General features: G+C 35.7%; 2 protein-coding genes across 2 annotated transcripts; one reads left to right on the top strand and one right to left on the bottom strand.

The window, feature by feature from the left end:
* The first annotated feature begins 584 nt into the window (after positions 1-584).
* Positions 585-2,201, top strand: LOC119995515 (uncharacterized mitochondrial protein AtMg00810-like). Its single transcript, XM_038842034.1, has 2 exons — positions 585-889; positions 2,108-2,201. Exons 1-2 carry the CDS (start codon positions 585-587, stop codon positions 2,199-2,201), a joined length of 399 nt encoding a protein of 132 aa, XP_038697962.1.
* A 260-nt stretch (positions 2,202-2,461) lies between these two features.
* LOC119995514 (aspartic proteinase CDR1-like) lies at positions 2,462-10,556 on the bottom strand. Its single transcript, XM_038842033.1, has 3 exons — positions 10,409-10,556; positions 10,209-10,286; positions 2,462-3,681 (listed from the first exon to the last, which is right to left on the bottom strand). Exons 1-3 carry the CDS (start codon positions 10,554-10,556, stop codon positions 2,462-2,464), a joined length of 1,446 nt encoding a protein of 481 aa, XP_038697961.1.
* Between the last annotated feature and the right edge of the window lie 6,039 nt (positions 10,557-16,595).

The following is a 16,595-nucleotide window of genomic DNA, read 5'->3' as shown; positions in this document are numbered from 1 at the left end:
TCCCAAACAAGTTCCAGCTTGGTGTAAAGCAATGGATGTTGAGTTGCTTGCTCTTCACAATAACAAAACCTGGAGTGTTGTTCCCGTACCCCCAAGTAAACATCCTATTGGCTGTCGCTGGGTATATAAAATCAAAACATCGCTATGATGATTCAACTGAGACTTTCAAAGCTAGGTTAGTTGCAAAGGGTTACACTCAATGACTTGGCATTTATTATCTTGATACTTTTTTCCCCGTTGCAAAAATGACTACTATCGTTCTCTTTCTTGCTCTTGCTGCCAGGAAAGGTTGGCAATTACATCAACTTGATGTAAATAATGCTTTTTTGCATAGGAACTTATCTGAAGAGGTATACATGACTATACCAACTGGTTCTGTCAGTAAGGGGCAGTCTTCTTCTTCATCTTCACAACAACTTATGTGTAAGCTTCACAAGTCTCTCTATGGACTTAAGTAAGCTTCCCGACAGTTGTATGCACAGTCGTCTTTTTTTTTGGTTGCTCATGGTTTTCGACAGTCTAAGTCTGATTATTCCTTATTTACCAAGCATCATGGTTCTACTTTTATTGCACTTTTAGTGTATATGGATGACATCATTGTTGCAAGTAATAGTTCTTCTCATATCCACGACTTCAAAACTGTTCTTCATCAAACTTTCAAGATCAAAGATATGGGTCTTCTTAAATTTTTCCTTGGGCTTGAAGTTACCCGAAGTGCTGCTGGCATTACTGTTTGCCAAAGGAAATATGCTTTCGAAACTTCGGAAGATTCAGGTTTTTGGGGTTGTAAGGCTGTCAATTTTCCTATGGAATCCAATCTCAAGTTAGTGAATATTACTACTGGTTTGCTTCCTGATTCCACTTCTTACAGGCGCTTGATTGGCCGATTGTAATATGGATGTTGCAATTCGTGTTCTCTGATATAATAAGAAGTTTTCTTTTCTGCTACCTCCACTTTACAACTTCAAGATTTTTTTGATTTGGATTGGGGAAACTGCCTTCACATCGGGGAATCTATCCGGTTTTTGTATTTTCTTGGATCAGTCTTTAGTATCTTGGAAGTCTAAGAAACAGTCCATCGTCTCTCGTTCCTCAGCCGAAGCGGAGTACAGGGCCCTTGCCTCTACTACTTTTGAAGTGACTTGGTTACTCTATCCTCTTCGTGATCTTGGTATCCCTCATCCACAACATGCTCTTCTTTTTTGTGATAGTAAAGCAGCCCTGCATATTGCAGAAATCCAGTTTTTCACTAGCGCACTCATGTGGTCCGCGAGAAGTTTATGTCTGTGTCTCTCAAGCCTATGCATGTTTCTTCCCAAAACCAAGTGGCTGACATCCTCACTAAGCCACTCGGAGCTGCTCCTCTTGTTGATCTTATTTCTAAGATGAATGTCATTGTCATACATTCATCTTGAGGGGGAGTATCACTTATGAACATATTTACTATACTGTACATGTTATTAGGCGTTTATTATGTAATGTCAATTATGTAATTAGTGTGTTGTTGTGGCATGATAGAATGTATATAAGCTTGTGTTTTCTTCTTCTGCGTTTAATGAGAAATATTAAAATTCTTCTCTGTTCTTTTCTCACACCCTAGCCGCTTCTCTCAAACCCAAGTCTCAATTCAACACACACACACACACACATATATATATATATAATCAAACCTATATATATATATAATCAAACCTGACTATTATCTTTACATGGGCAACTGGTGCATTGAAAAACAAATATTTAGTTGATGTCTTGTCGTATCGCCACCCTAATATTGTATATTATATATGAAATTTTTAAATACCATGGTTTTTACACCTGGATCCGTCGACCTGCTCGACCGTGAAACCTGTGAACCGATAGCCTAGACAGGTTGTTTCATAAATTCAAACCGTTTATGCATTGGATCGTGATCACCCATGATTTAGTTCGTCAAAACCGTAGACCTATGAATTGCCTAGTTTGGTAAAAAATTGTTCGTTAACAAAATCATGACCTATTTATTGCGAAATCAATCATTGACGGTTCGATGTATGGGTCGTTTTTAAATCTATGATTTTTAGTAGATTAAGTAGTCGTGAGTCGTCATATCCAAAATTTTGTGTAGTTATTTTTTCTGTACATATGCTTTTGAAGTTCTCATATGTAATCCATCTTTATGGTGGCTCGAGAGCCCACGGGTCTCGAATTCTCTTGCCTAAGTTATTGGGTAAATGAATACAATTAACTCTGTGACCTTCTTAAAAAAACTTTCTTATTAGACTTAAAAGAGTACATTGCAAGAGTTTTTAAGAAATTACATCCAAAAAACTTGGTGCAATTGGTTTTCTTTTCCCCTTCCCATTAGACCCAGCTGGGTAATTATTTCCGACTAAATAAATAAAATTTTACCCCAACTTTTAGTGTGAGATCATTATTCAGGACCACATGATCATATGGATGGGGTAGCCTACATATCCAACTACTCTCTCAACCCAAACATGGTGCAATCTGCTGGAGCAAATAAAACTTGCTTTTCCTTGAGGTCAAACTCTATTTCAAAATTCACTTGTGCCATACTTCCAAAAATCGAAAGGTTATCATCTGGGATTATCATCATACATTGTAAATCTTTATATTCCACAAATGTGTTTAAGGGTAATAACCGAAGATCTGCACCATCAAAATGAAATAGCATTTCTGGAAAAGAAATATCTGTAACGGAGCTTGATTCATAGCACAATTTTAAATTTTTTGGTGGATTTGATATTGGCTCTACACCAATAACTTCTTTGACGATAGCTTCTAAATCATTGTAGAAACTTGACTGCAACCTAGTAATGGATGTTCCAGAATCGATTATGATATTACCAGGGATTTGACTTATTCCTGTTTCATTACTTCCAATGCTGATACTTTTAAGGCTGAGGAGGTAATAGGTAGAAGGATCTTTGGTTACTAGTTTAGATGAAACAATTCCTGGACCAGTGATCTTTGCTCCCGCTCCAAATTTAATCTTATTACTAATTAGCTTTCGCCAAGGAAGCAAGCAGTAGGAGAATCTTTCTTCAATATTTTGGGATTTTAATTGAGAAACTAATGACAGTGGCCCTCCACCAAGGCCAACGATACCTTGAGTATCTTTACTCTTAAAAGGCAAGTGAGTTTTGTGACCACACCCAAACACTAATCGAGGAAAAGAATTAGCTCTACCATTGATAGTAGTGTCATTTAAGTAGAAAGTTTCATTGCTCAACAATCCTAATGAATATGATCCATCTAGGTAAGTATAGTTGTACATACAATGGGGTGCGTTCCTCCATTTGGGTACATACCTGCAAATAGATGAGTCATGAAAGATGGGTTTATAAGTAGTGGATTTGTGTGGATTAAACGACGCAACCCAATCAAAGGGACGACATCTTATCCATGTAAGATCACTCCCTGTGTCTGCAAGAGCAAGAACTTCAACTTGTTCAGAGCCGACATAAATCCTTATAAAATAGTCACTACCAACTGGAATCAGCGTTGGCACAATTGTTTTCTCTTTGATATGCATAGGTGAACGGAAGACGTTGGCTCTGTCAACAGAACGCAAAATAGCATCTTCGATGAGCTCTGATGGAGTGGCAGAGCTATTATAAAATGGAGATTCTGGCGAATTCCGATGAATAAGTTGAGCACTAAAACTATTTTCTTTTCCTTCAACAAGAGACTGAATACATAAAATGAGAACAAAAATAAAAATAAAAATAAATTGATGCATTTTTCAAGTGATTCAAAAAGCAATAGATGGAACAAGCGAGATGTTTGGTTATGTATGCTATAAGTCATATATATAGCAAACATATATGTTAATATTTAATTTTACAATAGATAATTCACTTTTTGTCTAACATATTTTAAGTTATGGACAACAAAAATGTTAGGGATCCCAATAAATGAGATCTCAGTCATCCTAGTAATCAATCTTGGCCATTGATTGATGTAAGTGCAGGGACTCACAAAACCTAATACATATCAATCAAGGGACATAATTGATTACTAGGATGACTAGGATCCCATTTAATTGGATCCCTATCACTTCTGTGTGGACAATCAAGGATGCGTATATAATGAAAATGTTTGTATATATACATATATATTTTATTTTTGAAAAGGATATAATTAGTCCCAACAATTCATTCCATGGTAGCAAAGTTACATCTAGCACCTCGATAGCAGCCTAGAAAATTATAAATTGAAGCCAAGGAAAGGAGGCACCAGGCTTGACTCAAGAAACAACAAATTTTTAGTTCATATGCTTATATTTGCACTTACTTAATATGATTATTTTTATTAATTGAATTATTTTATATGTTAAATAAATGAAGATATATAATTATAAATTATAAAAATTTTAACTATGGAATTAAGAAATATAATCTAACCAAAAAAAACGATTCCCAATTTCTCTGAATTCAACTCAACTAAAAAAAAATGATAATCGTAGATAAATGTATATATAATCAAACCTGGATATTATCTTTAAATGTGGCAGGTTGCTTGTTTCATTACATGGTGATAATCGTAGATAAATGTATATATAATCAAACCTGGATATTATCTTTAAATGTGGTAGGTTGCTTGTTTCATTACATGGTGATAATCATAGATAAATGTATATCTAAACAAACCTGGATATTATCTTTAAATGTGGCAGGTTGATTGTTTCATTACATGGTGATAATCGTAGATAAATGTATATCTAAACAAACCTGGATATTATCTTTAAATGTGGCAGGTTGCTTGTTTCATTACATGGTGATAATCGTAGATAAATGCATATATAAACAAACCTGGATATTATCTTTAAATGTGGCTGGTTGCTTGTTTCATTACATGGTGATAATCGTAGATAAATGTATATATAATCAAACCTGGATATTATCTTTAAATGTGGTAGTTATTGGAACAAAAAAAATGTTTACTTGATGCCTTGCCGTATTGTCTCCATAATATTGTGGGGTTTAAATGTGGCAGTCATTGAAATAAAAAAAATATTTTAGCTGATGCCTTACCGTATTGTCTCCCTAACATTGTGGCGGAAAAAGTGTTTATTGTCGGCAAATGTAAGTAGGTGATATGCGGAATTATGTATATACAATTACGCACCCTTTCACTTATATTTCAAGTTACTTTGAGCAAATTTAGGGTCGATGCTACCTAAGAATTGTATATTTACACATTACAGGTGTTTGGGAGCATACAGGACGAAAATGAGTCAAATCGGATCGAAAATTGAAGGAAAGAGAAGAGAAGATAATAGCATAAGGCAAATCCGATCGATCGGCCAAACATAACTCAGTTTTTAACAGCAAGCATTCCCAATCGATCGGAGGTCAAGCCCGATCGATCGGACCATCCAAGATTTACGGATTCAAATTTTCCAATTACCCAAAAATACCCTAAACTCGTGTGGGATCTACTCAAAATGACACCAACTTGTATTAGAAACGGTCTAGGGGTTTAAGGGAGTATAAAAGAGTCATTTTTTGGATTTTGGAAGGCAGATCTCACACTTGGAGGCTACGGTTAGAGCTTTCTCGCTCTTAGAAGCAGCCATTGAAACAAGACAAGGGGGATTTAAGGGGTTTTCTCTTATTTCTTCTCTATCTTGTATCTAATGACTGCAATATTGGATTTGATGATGTTTTTATTTGCTATGAGTGGCTAGATTCTATTGTTAGTGTCTTAATGTAACCAAACCTTGAAGATTCAACAAACTTGATTTCCTTATTTCTTAATTTCTCTCTCTTATTGATTGTGTATGGGTGTGTTTAATGCTTTTGGATGCTTGATCACCATCTAGATGATTTGTTGCCTGGATTGAAACTGAAAGGAGATTTATAGGGTTTGCCTCAAGCCATAGACAACATAGAGTACATGAACCATAAAAATATAGGTGCATGACCTATACAATCGCTAAATGGTTAATCCACGAAACTTAATGGGTCTTTGTCTTTTGAATCCGATTGTTAGACATATTAGGGATTAGAGATAGAGATATTTTCGGTGTGACCAGACATGGAGCATTGGATAGGTTAGGGAGACCGATTGTCAATATTGAGAGAGGAATTAGGGATCAAGGGATCAAGAGAGTTGAATTGGATAGGTGCGGTGAAATTAAGTACCCTAGTATTCTCCATCCTTGATTTTCATTTGTGTTGATTTGTGTCTTCTAATTTGCTTTCTTAAATTTTTCTATGTTTTTTGATTTAGTCTAATTAAAAACAAAACCAACCACAAATCCCGTTCCACAATTTACATAATTGTTATTTGTTTGACATCGATTTGTATTGTCAATATATCCCTAGTGGAACGATACTCTTTCTCATCATTTTATTACTTGTGTAATTTGTGCACTTGCAATTAAATCCATACCAGTAGGCACCAATTAAATAAAATATTAATTTTCTAGGAGCTCGATCTAGTGGTAGAGTTCAATAAAACCAAATGGGCTGGGCTTGAGCATTGTGTGGTGTCTTAATAAAAACACATCAAAAGAACAAATATATCGGTGACAGCTTAGTTGAATTCATAAAAATATTGGATCGTTTAAGAACTCATCAACAATATATCATTGGTTCTCTTAATAGAGTCAACTTTATCCATTCATCTCTGCATATCAAGGAGAAAATAGTGGTTGATTCCCTACAGAGTTGTCGATATCATGAGAGTTTATATTGGCTCTATCCTTGTTCTTGCACACACAAGAAGTGATCTTGATTTTGTAGGGATGAAATCAGGGCATTGTTGGGGTGGGGCGACATGGGCCATCACCCAGACCATCCAAATCCCCAGGGTCCCATATTTTTGGAAAAAAATATCAGTGTTATAGTAGTTCCAAACTCATTTAAGTAACATACGACATTTGATTCTTTTCTAAGAGGTCTCCTTTTTTAGATTTCGTCCAGAACTCTCGAAGACTTTAAGATACACCACTAGATGAGAAGTTATACCCTTTGACAATATATATATATATATATAACTTGTTTAATCCACATAAATGTACTATCGATAAAGTGTTTATCACGACATGTCTTTTTGAAGATGCTAAGAAAGGAATAATGTGACGGATCGAGTTTTAACACAAGAGGGGGGGGTGAATTGTGTCCCCAAATTCCAATTGAAATCCCTTTTTCAATTTAAACAAATTAATGGCAATTAACAAGTAGCACACAAATTTGGACTCTAATGATTTTCCTAATCAATATTCAATCCAATGCAAGATGTGATACAATATAGTGAATGACCAAATATCAAATAATCAAGAATTGCACAAAACAGATTTTCAAGCAACACACTGCACACAGATTTTTCAACTCAGATTTTACCTATCAAATGATGTCAAAATGCAACGAAATTTTATATGCAATGTCACAACACCTTAATAAACACTATATAAAAATTTCAGATCAAAATTCAAAGTTTAAGGCAGTCTGCTAATCTCGGACAGATTAGGGTTTTGAAAATCCTGCAGTTTGAAACAAGTAGTAAATATAAACAAGTAAACAAAGAAATCAACACAGCGATTTATAGTAGTTCGGAGACCCTTCTCCTACGTCTACTACCTAGATTCACCAACCTAGGATTTTCAACCTCCACTAAGGATGTGGTTTTCTCAAGAGCTCCACAAAACTCACAAGGGTTTTTAGGTCACCCTTGAAACTAAAGATTTCAAGACAATCTTCAAACTTTACAACCAAGGGTTTCTAAGAACTCCCTCAAACTTCAATGTTTGTAATATGCCCTAACAAAGGGACTTTAAGTGAAGAACTTTCAATAACAACAATCACACACTCACGGGTAGGATTTCAAGTAGGTAAGGTGAGGTGATTTTGGGAGAAATAACACCTTGAGCTCAAGTGAAAGCACCCTCTCTTTGCAGCAGCAAAATGGTGAGAAGGCCTTGAGTAGTGGCTCAAGAAGAAGCTGGGATTTTAGTAGACAATGGATGCTTGAATGTTTGAAAGCTTTGAACAAAGTTCTCTCTTGATTGCAAATGCTTCTCCAAGTTGTATGAAAGGGAAGATCCTCTTTTAAAGGCAATTCTCTCCTATGCTTGCAGCCATTGGATCAAACTTCAAGAGTTGATCTCTACCATCCATTGCAGCTCCTAATCTTGGTCATTGATGATTTGAGCAAACAAATCTCCACCATAGAGCATATAGACGTTGCACATGCTCCTTTTTTTAAGTCAAAAATTGCAAGCAAGAAAGTTGTCTTATGCACAACCATTTGATCAATGTATGTCTTCAAATCTTGACCATTCAAACTCTCTTTAATTCTCAGCCATGGATGTAGATTGTACTATGCCATCTTGTCCCTTCATTTTGAATCAAATACTTCAAAAGTGATCCCTTAGTCAAGGATCTTGTTTGATTGCACCAACATAACTTTCTTGGTAGCACATGTCTTGAGTGAAAATGTCAAGGATCTTGTTTGATTGCACCAACCTAACTTTCTTGGTAGCACATGTCTTGAGTGAAAATGTCAAACAAGAATATATCACTAGTGTAGAGAGGACAAGGTTTGTCCCACATGTTTGAAAAGAGTTGTATCTCCATGAAGACCACAACCAATAGCCTCAATGTTTGATTCATTCAACTTGATAAAGTGCCTTAGTGGAAAGTTGGCCAATATAGGATTTTTCATAGTTTCCTAGAGCTCCAAGCTCATTCTTAGAAACTGGACTTCGACCACTCTTGAACATACTAAATTCTGAGCCATATGAGACCACAATGATGATTAACCTACAAGGAAATAGGAGGTAGAACTCCCCAATTGCATGTAAGCTCAAAGAGCTTCATATAGAGCGCATAGGTTAATTATATTAGAAAAACAACCCAGAAAATTCATATTACTGCATGATAAATCATTTTATATGTATTAGAATGTCCATGTAAAATTTCATAACAATCGGAAATCGTTTGGTCACTCAACCAAGCAATTAGATCACTAATAGTAAAACCGATAAATTCTAAGTGTAAATTCAAAGTCATTTTGAAAACTCAGTGTAAATGACCTTTTCTCTTGAACTTTACTAAATCAAATATGTTCATAGTGATGAAACTAAGATTCACACGAAATTTCATTTAAATCGGAGTTCATTTGGTTCACCACGTTCACAAAGAACACATATGCACAAAATTAGGTAAAACCTAGTTTTGGCGGAATTTAAGCATATGACCAAATATATATGTGATGCACTTAATTTCTCATGATTATAGTCCTAGAACATATATTAAGCCTTCATGTGCATGTGGTTCAAGTTTCAAGTCATTTCGACCTAAGTTGGTTAAGATATGATAATTGGAAAATTAATGCTGTAACTTAGTTCATGTATGTTTGTTTTCAAAACTTAATTTCCAGCACTATCTCAAAAATATATAGTCATTTAAATTCAATTCATATAAATCAAATATTGCTTTAATGTTTCATTATCATTTATAAATGATTTAATATCATCAAAATTTAGACATATAGGACCATAGGTCCAACATAATGTTGTTGCTCAACTATGTTTACTCAGACGACTGAATATTTGTATGATTTCAACTAAGTTCTTCTTATTTCTTTACATTGTGCTAATCCTAGATATATATATATATATAGTCAAACCTGAATATATAGATATTTACTTTTTTTTTTCTGATATATATATATATTTGATGTGTTGATGTGTTGCCGTATTGCCACCCTAATGTTGTGAAAATAGTTTTATAAACTTTATATATTATATATGGAATTGTTAAATATTATAGTTTTTAAATCTAGATAAGCCCGCTAGTTCGGACCATTTATGCATTGGACTGTGATCACCCATGATTTAGTTTTTCAAAATTGCTGACCCATGAACCGCCCGATTTGGTAAAAAATTGTTGGTTTGCAAAATCTTGACTTATTTATTGCAAAATCAATCATCGATGGTTTGATGCACAAGTCATTTTAAAATCTATGATTTTTAGTAAATTAAATAGTCGCAAGTCGTCACATCAAAAAGTTTGTGCAGTTTCTTTTTTTGTACATCTGCTTTTGGGGTTGGGGATTTCGAACTCATTTTATTTGGCTTTTTAGCTTTGGCCTTTTATCAGTGACCAAAATTGTAACAGTGTGCCCCTTCAAGTCCCGTAATACTTTATTCACTTTGGGCTCAACTGGCCTTCAGTGAGCAAAATTGTAACAACCCATCCCCTCTAATCCAATAACACTTTGTAGCTTTGGACCCAATTGGCCCTCACTACTTTGTCTTCCCAGAAGGTCACCTATGTCAATATTGCTCTAGTAGAAGCACATTTAACTGCGGAGTTCTAATGGGATTTGGTGCCACCACTCTATGGAAACCGGTTGTTATTGATTTGAGAGGTTGGCCTATAATATTCTGCACTTCCCCAGATCCTCTGGGCGATGTGGGATTTATGAGATGTAGCCCTCTCACCACTCGGCACCTCGATAGCACCCCCATGCTTGCCTACGTAGAGGCTTATGGCCCCACCCACATGAATCGATCTAGTACTACTAAAATAATTCGGCATATTCTTTTTCATGATTTTATGTCATGAACTCTGCAAATTCCTGGTCCAGTGATCTTTGCCCCGATTCCAAATTTAATCTTATTACTAATTAGTTTTCGCCAGAGAAACAAGCAATAAAAGAATCGTTCTTCAATATTTTAGGATTTTAATTGAGAAACATGTGTGAATTTGTCGATTAATCTTGCTTCATTGCACTTATATTTTTCTTAGTATAAAATTTTCTTGGTCATCTTTGAAGGGGTTGAAATTAGGCATCCAACGATTTTGCATGTATTGACTAGCGGGGAATTGGGGATTAATTTTGCCTCTTGCATATGAGAACTTAAGAACCATTAATTGTGCTTTCAAAGTAAGTGTGGATCCCTTGGTAATTGTTTGTGGGTATCACTATGTTAAACCCTCACAAGACTACAACGTCCACTAGGGTGACCTAGGGGTTTAAAGGCTTGTTGCATGTGCTAAATGCAACCATGACGCCTACGACGGTGAGTTAGGACTTTATTTAGTAGTTGTTGTCATTTTTAGGTAGTGTTTGCATTGCTAGGGACTAGCAATGTCTAAGTTGGAGCGTGTGATTGGACCTCTATCTTGAGGTCCTAATGTCCTTTAATTAGGATGTTCTAGCACTTAATTGATGTATTTATGCTTATCTTAATTAGTTTTACTCTTATGGATGTTTCTCATTGGTTTTGTTGGAAACAAGCTTAAATTGGACGAATTCAGATGCTTGGAGCTGAACTTGCTGCAATCTGGCGGAGACAGATAAGAATCTGTCCGGACAACCTTCATAGTTGTCTGAACAATGAGGTGTTCGGACACCTCCTCAAGGTGTCCAGACACCAACAAGTAAAAAATGGTATAAAGAACTATAGAGAACCAAGACATGTAGGAGGTGTCCGGACACCATCTTTTTGGATACAATACTAGGTGTCCGGACAACAGTAAGGCAAAATGGAGTCAGTGGCTTGATGAAGAAACAACCATCCAGACTCCTGTCGTGATCCAACAATATATGTAACCATTTTTATGGGCTTTTTCGGGTATTTCTTAATTATAACCAATGAGTATTGATCTTGTAAGGGTAGTTAGGTATTTTCATTACCAAATAGGGTGCTTTAACCCTAAGAACATCATTTTGTAAAGGATCTCTCTTTTTGTAGAGGTGAAGCCACTATAGTTGTAGGACTACGGGTAGAGGCACTTTCTCTCTCTAGTTTTCTTTGTCGTTTTTGATTCCTCTCTTTGATTTTGTATAAACTCTATTTACATGACAATAGATTGGATGTTTATTACAATAATCATGAGTGGCTAGTTGTCTTTTCTAGTATCTAGTCCCGAAAGATGGATGCAAGTTTCGATTATTCAAGGTATGTCTAAAGAGTCATAGCTTCGATCTTTCTCTTTCGATTTTGTGATAGTTGTGTATTTGGGTGCATGAGAATGGTATGTTTATTGTCTTTTTGGGTTGTGTGGTCTGGGGATTCAATTTAATATGCTTGATTAGGAATTATTAATGCCCAATACATGATTTTCCCAATTGATTTAAGGCTCTGAATTTCATATGTAAATTTTGATTTAACTTGTAAAATTTTAGAAATAACATGGTATCACATTTTTTTTCAGGACAAAATGATGGTACTCATCTCCCCGCATATTGATTCTAATCCTCACAGCCCCGATGGCGTGACCCAACTTCTAACCCAGGATGAGGCAGCTGATCTAGTTTTGGGGAGTACATCCCGATGTTCTATGATCTAGGATATGGGATGCCACCACCATTTACTATTGGGTGTAAACGGTTGCGCACTCAGGTTGAAATGGATGAAATGAGGCAGCAGTTGTATTTTGAGGTACGGGAGGAAATGATGTCTGAAATGGAGGAAACAATTAATCGACGAGTAGATATTCAGATTCAAGAACATTTGGCGCGACTTGGACTTGGTGCACTTTCCTCCCATCCTCCTACTGATGGTGGTTCTTCACATCTATCTCCCACTAACAATGGTATTTATATTTTCTTGATTTTTCTATTTTGAAATATGATCTTGGTGTGTGATATGATTGAATGTCCAACTTATGATTTTTTTCATAGGAAATTGACTCTTTGAATGGTCCAGCCAGGCCATGCATTTGGAGAACAAGTTCTGGCACTACATTTGGGGAATAAGTCGTTTGACATTTTAATCCATTCTATTTTACTGTTTCAACTTTAATTGCACTCATTGTAATTAAACAATATCACTTTGTCTCTATATTCGTTTAAACCATTTCAATATAGTTTGTCAAAATCAATATATTTTTGGGCCAAATTTTGCTCGTCTCAAATGACCATTAAGGATGGTTTTTGGATGAAGGCGATGTCTTTTGGAACGATCTTAGTTATTGCAAAGTAGCTTTGGTTCGAGAGTTGTTGTCACAAATACTATTCCATACTAGTTCTTTTAAGATAATTTTATTTAAGTGTCCCAAATTTAATTAGGGATGATAAATTTAATATTTGGGATGTATAAATAAGTGTCCCATATGTTTTTTCGCGATGACAATGAGAACTTTTGGGACAATCATAATTGTTGCGAACACACAATGTGTGTGACAATAATGATTGTCATAATAATTATTTGAGACAATTTATATTTAGAGACAATTTCTTTTTTGTCCCAAATACTTCAACTTTCAGGACGATAATTACTTTATTTGGGACGAATGAATAAATGTCTCAAAAGTTATTTGTGACAAAAAATAGTTTTGTCAAAAATAACCTTTAAGGACGCAGTATTAAGGACAACATTTGTTGTCGTCTCAAATACGATTTTGTGACAAGATAAAAGACTTTTGTGATGATTATAATTGTTGCAAAAGCCATGTTTTTGGGACAAATTTTGTTTCATTGCAACTTACTTTTAAGGACGGGGCAAAAAGGACGACTTGGGACAATAAAATCTTGTCCCAAAAAAACTTTTGGGGCGATTTTATGGCCTTTTGGGACGATTGCGACCGTCACAAAAAGGTGGTTCTGTTGTAGTGATCGATTGAGTTTTTATTGCCTAGCTATTGATTGTGTGTATTGATGATGAGATTTTGTGAAATTTATGGAATATGCATGAGAGAATTATGGTTAATTGGTCTTTGAGTGTGAAACTAGGATGCTAGCAAAGCCGAACCCCAAAAGGGAACATTAATCCATAAGAATAGATGCCTACCCTTTTGCGTTCATCGTAGACCAAGAGGCTCAATGACCTCCATGTAGGAATCGAAGTCTTCACGCCTAATTTCCTTTACACATGCATAGTTAATAGTATTGCGCAATGCATTGTGTATGGTTAGCGTGTTTGCAACTATACCTTGAGCATGAGAAATGAGCATCCACCGGAAAAGATTAGAGGCTAGATGTTAGTAATTAATTGTTTTTGTCAAATCTTGTTTTAGTTGGCTATAAAAATCGCATGCTTACCGAGTCATTCAGTCCTTTTTACTTTTCTTGCATATTATTCATTATTCTTTGCATTTAGCTTTACTTGTTAGTTACTTGCATTCATCGATCAAAATTGCATTTTGCTTCCTTGTGGATTCGACTTCGGATTCCGGAAATTTATTACATGTCGACGACTCTACAATTGAGGTAAGTGTACACACATGCACATTTTTATGCCGGTCAACATCTCGACCATTGAGTATGATTGTTAAAGTCAAGCCACAGGCAAAAAAAAAGTACGGATGCTGGAAATGTTGAAGAGGAAACAGACAGGTTGAAACCACCTAGTGCGACCATGAATAAATCTTCCAATACAATGAGAATGTCAAATGATGATGTTGTTGAATCAATGAAAATGTCAATATACCCTAATCACTAGTTGGAGTAGTAAAGATGATATATATCACCTTGGTGACCATGGTTTGAATCCCCCTCCCCTGTTTAAAAAAGAAAAAGAAAGTTTCATATAGTGACGAAAGTGAAGATGATGATTAGTAGTTTTGCTGCCATTATCTCGAGAAGTTTTTGGTATGCTTTCATCAAAAAAAGAATCTTTGACAATCATCAAAATACAAATACAATTTTAAATGATTACATTTGAAAGATTTAATTCGTATTAATTAGAAGATATATTTTTTGATAATAGATTTAATTAAATTTATATAGAAAATGTAATTAAAAGTATTAGGTTTACAAAATTTAATTTAATTGTAGAGAAATTTTATTTACACAATGGAACTGTTAAGTTCATACCATTTTTATTTACACACTACAAGAATAATGATCTGTTGCTTCATCATCTTTGCCACTAATTCAGATTCCGAAGCAAATAATCATTCATTTGTTTCAGTAATTGATCCCATGACATTAGTTATTAATTACTTCAATAAATTTGCCACTAAACTAAAAGCTGAATCTAATACATCTAATTTTGCCACGACAAATAATTCATCCGTATGAAATGTCTAATATACCCTTAAATGGAAATAAATCAACACAATCATAGGATATTTTTCCCAAAAGGAGTAGAGGTGCTTCCAGCTTGGCCTCACAAGTGGCCCTAACGTATGCCGGATCTTCGCGAAGCTCCCTCTTGCCGTCAGCATAGCTAATGCCGAATTTGGTCCCCAATTCAACCCTCTCACGCACACACCAAATAAATTTTTTAAGAAATCCATACACTCATCACGATGTGTATACATACATAGATAAGTATAAATTGCGAAATTGAAGAAATGGAGAAGCGATTGATGACCTTGCCAAGGAGAATCTCGTTGGAATGGGGGCCGTACATAGATGTCGGAAGTGTCGAGGAAGGTGATGCCGGAGTCAATGGCGTGGTGGATGAGAGAGATCATGTCGGGTTCGGACATGCCCATATAGCCAAGTTCATAAGATATTTTTCTCAAAAGGTTTGGTTGATAGAACCACTTCTTTATATACTGAGATTCCAACCCTTGAAAAGTATTCATTGGAAATTAAGGTTTGTAACCCGTTCTTGAGAAGGAGGTGAAGGTTCTTGATTTTTTGAAGCTGTATCGAGAAAAGATGGATATGGTCAGAATTAGGATGAAAGAAGAATTGTAAAACTTTAACATTTCTAAGATTAGACTTAGAAATTACAAATCAATGGTATTTTGAGATATTAATTAATAAATTGGTGTAAACTTAGAATAACTTTGTATAAACTTATGAGATTAAATTTTGTGATGTAAACTTAAAACTTTTTTGATGTGCAAATAAAATTTCTCTTAATTATATTGTATTGAGAAAAAAATGGGGGCAAAAAGTAAATAAGTTTCTAAATCATTTCATATAAGGATAATTTGCTAAACTTAAATCTTTTAAAAAAATACGTATGTAGTGAATGGAAGTTGTGTGTCAATGATGAGAATCCCACATCGAAATATGGTGGATTTGGAGTCTAGTTTATAAGGGAGGACAAACCTCCTATTGTCAACATGAGTTCTCAATAGAAAGTTAGCCACAAACTTATGATGCTAGACTTGGGCTCCCATCCCATGTGACGGGCATTCATCATTGGTGCTCTTATTGAGATCGCACCTGCCTGCATGCAGGCCCGTGGGCTGGCACTATCGTAGGCGGGCCTGCCTCAAAGCCCATCCCTTGTCGAGTTGGGTTAGTAGACAGTGGGCCAAATCCATCCTGCATGCAGGCCCGTGGGCTGACACTATCGTAGGCGGGCCTGCCTCAAAGCCCATCCCTTGTCGAGTTGGGTTAGTAGACAGTGGGCCAAATCCATCGTGACCGGGTTGGAAAAAAGTCGTTCAAGTAACTAGGAAAGCCCTAATCCACGTTCAAGTAACTAGGAAAGCCCTAATCCACTAGATTAGCAAGGCTATGTGATCCTGACTCACAGGACTAGGGCGGTAAATGGGTCGATGGTCGAAATGGGGCGGTAAATGGGTCGATGGTCGAAATGGTCCAGCCCTAGCCATGCATGAGGACATGCATACTCCCAATGGGGAGGATTGATGAGAATCCCACATCCCACATCGGAAAATGGTGGATTTGGAGTCTAGCTTATAAGGAATGACAAACCTCCT

The sequence above is a fragment of the Tripterygium wilfordii genome, chromosome 3 (genome assembly GCF_013401445.1).
Source record: "Tripterygium wilfordii isolate XIE 37 chromosome 3, ASM1340144v1, whole genome shotgun sequence".
In the NCBI taxonomy this organism is placed as follows: Eukaryota; Viridiplantae; Streptophyta; class Magnoliopsida; order Celastrales; family Celastraceae; genus Tripterygium; species Tripterygium wilfordii.
This window is presented reverse-complemented; position numbering and strand designations above follow the sequence as displayed.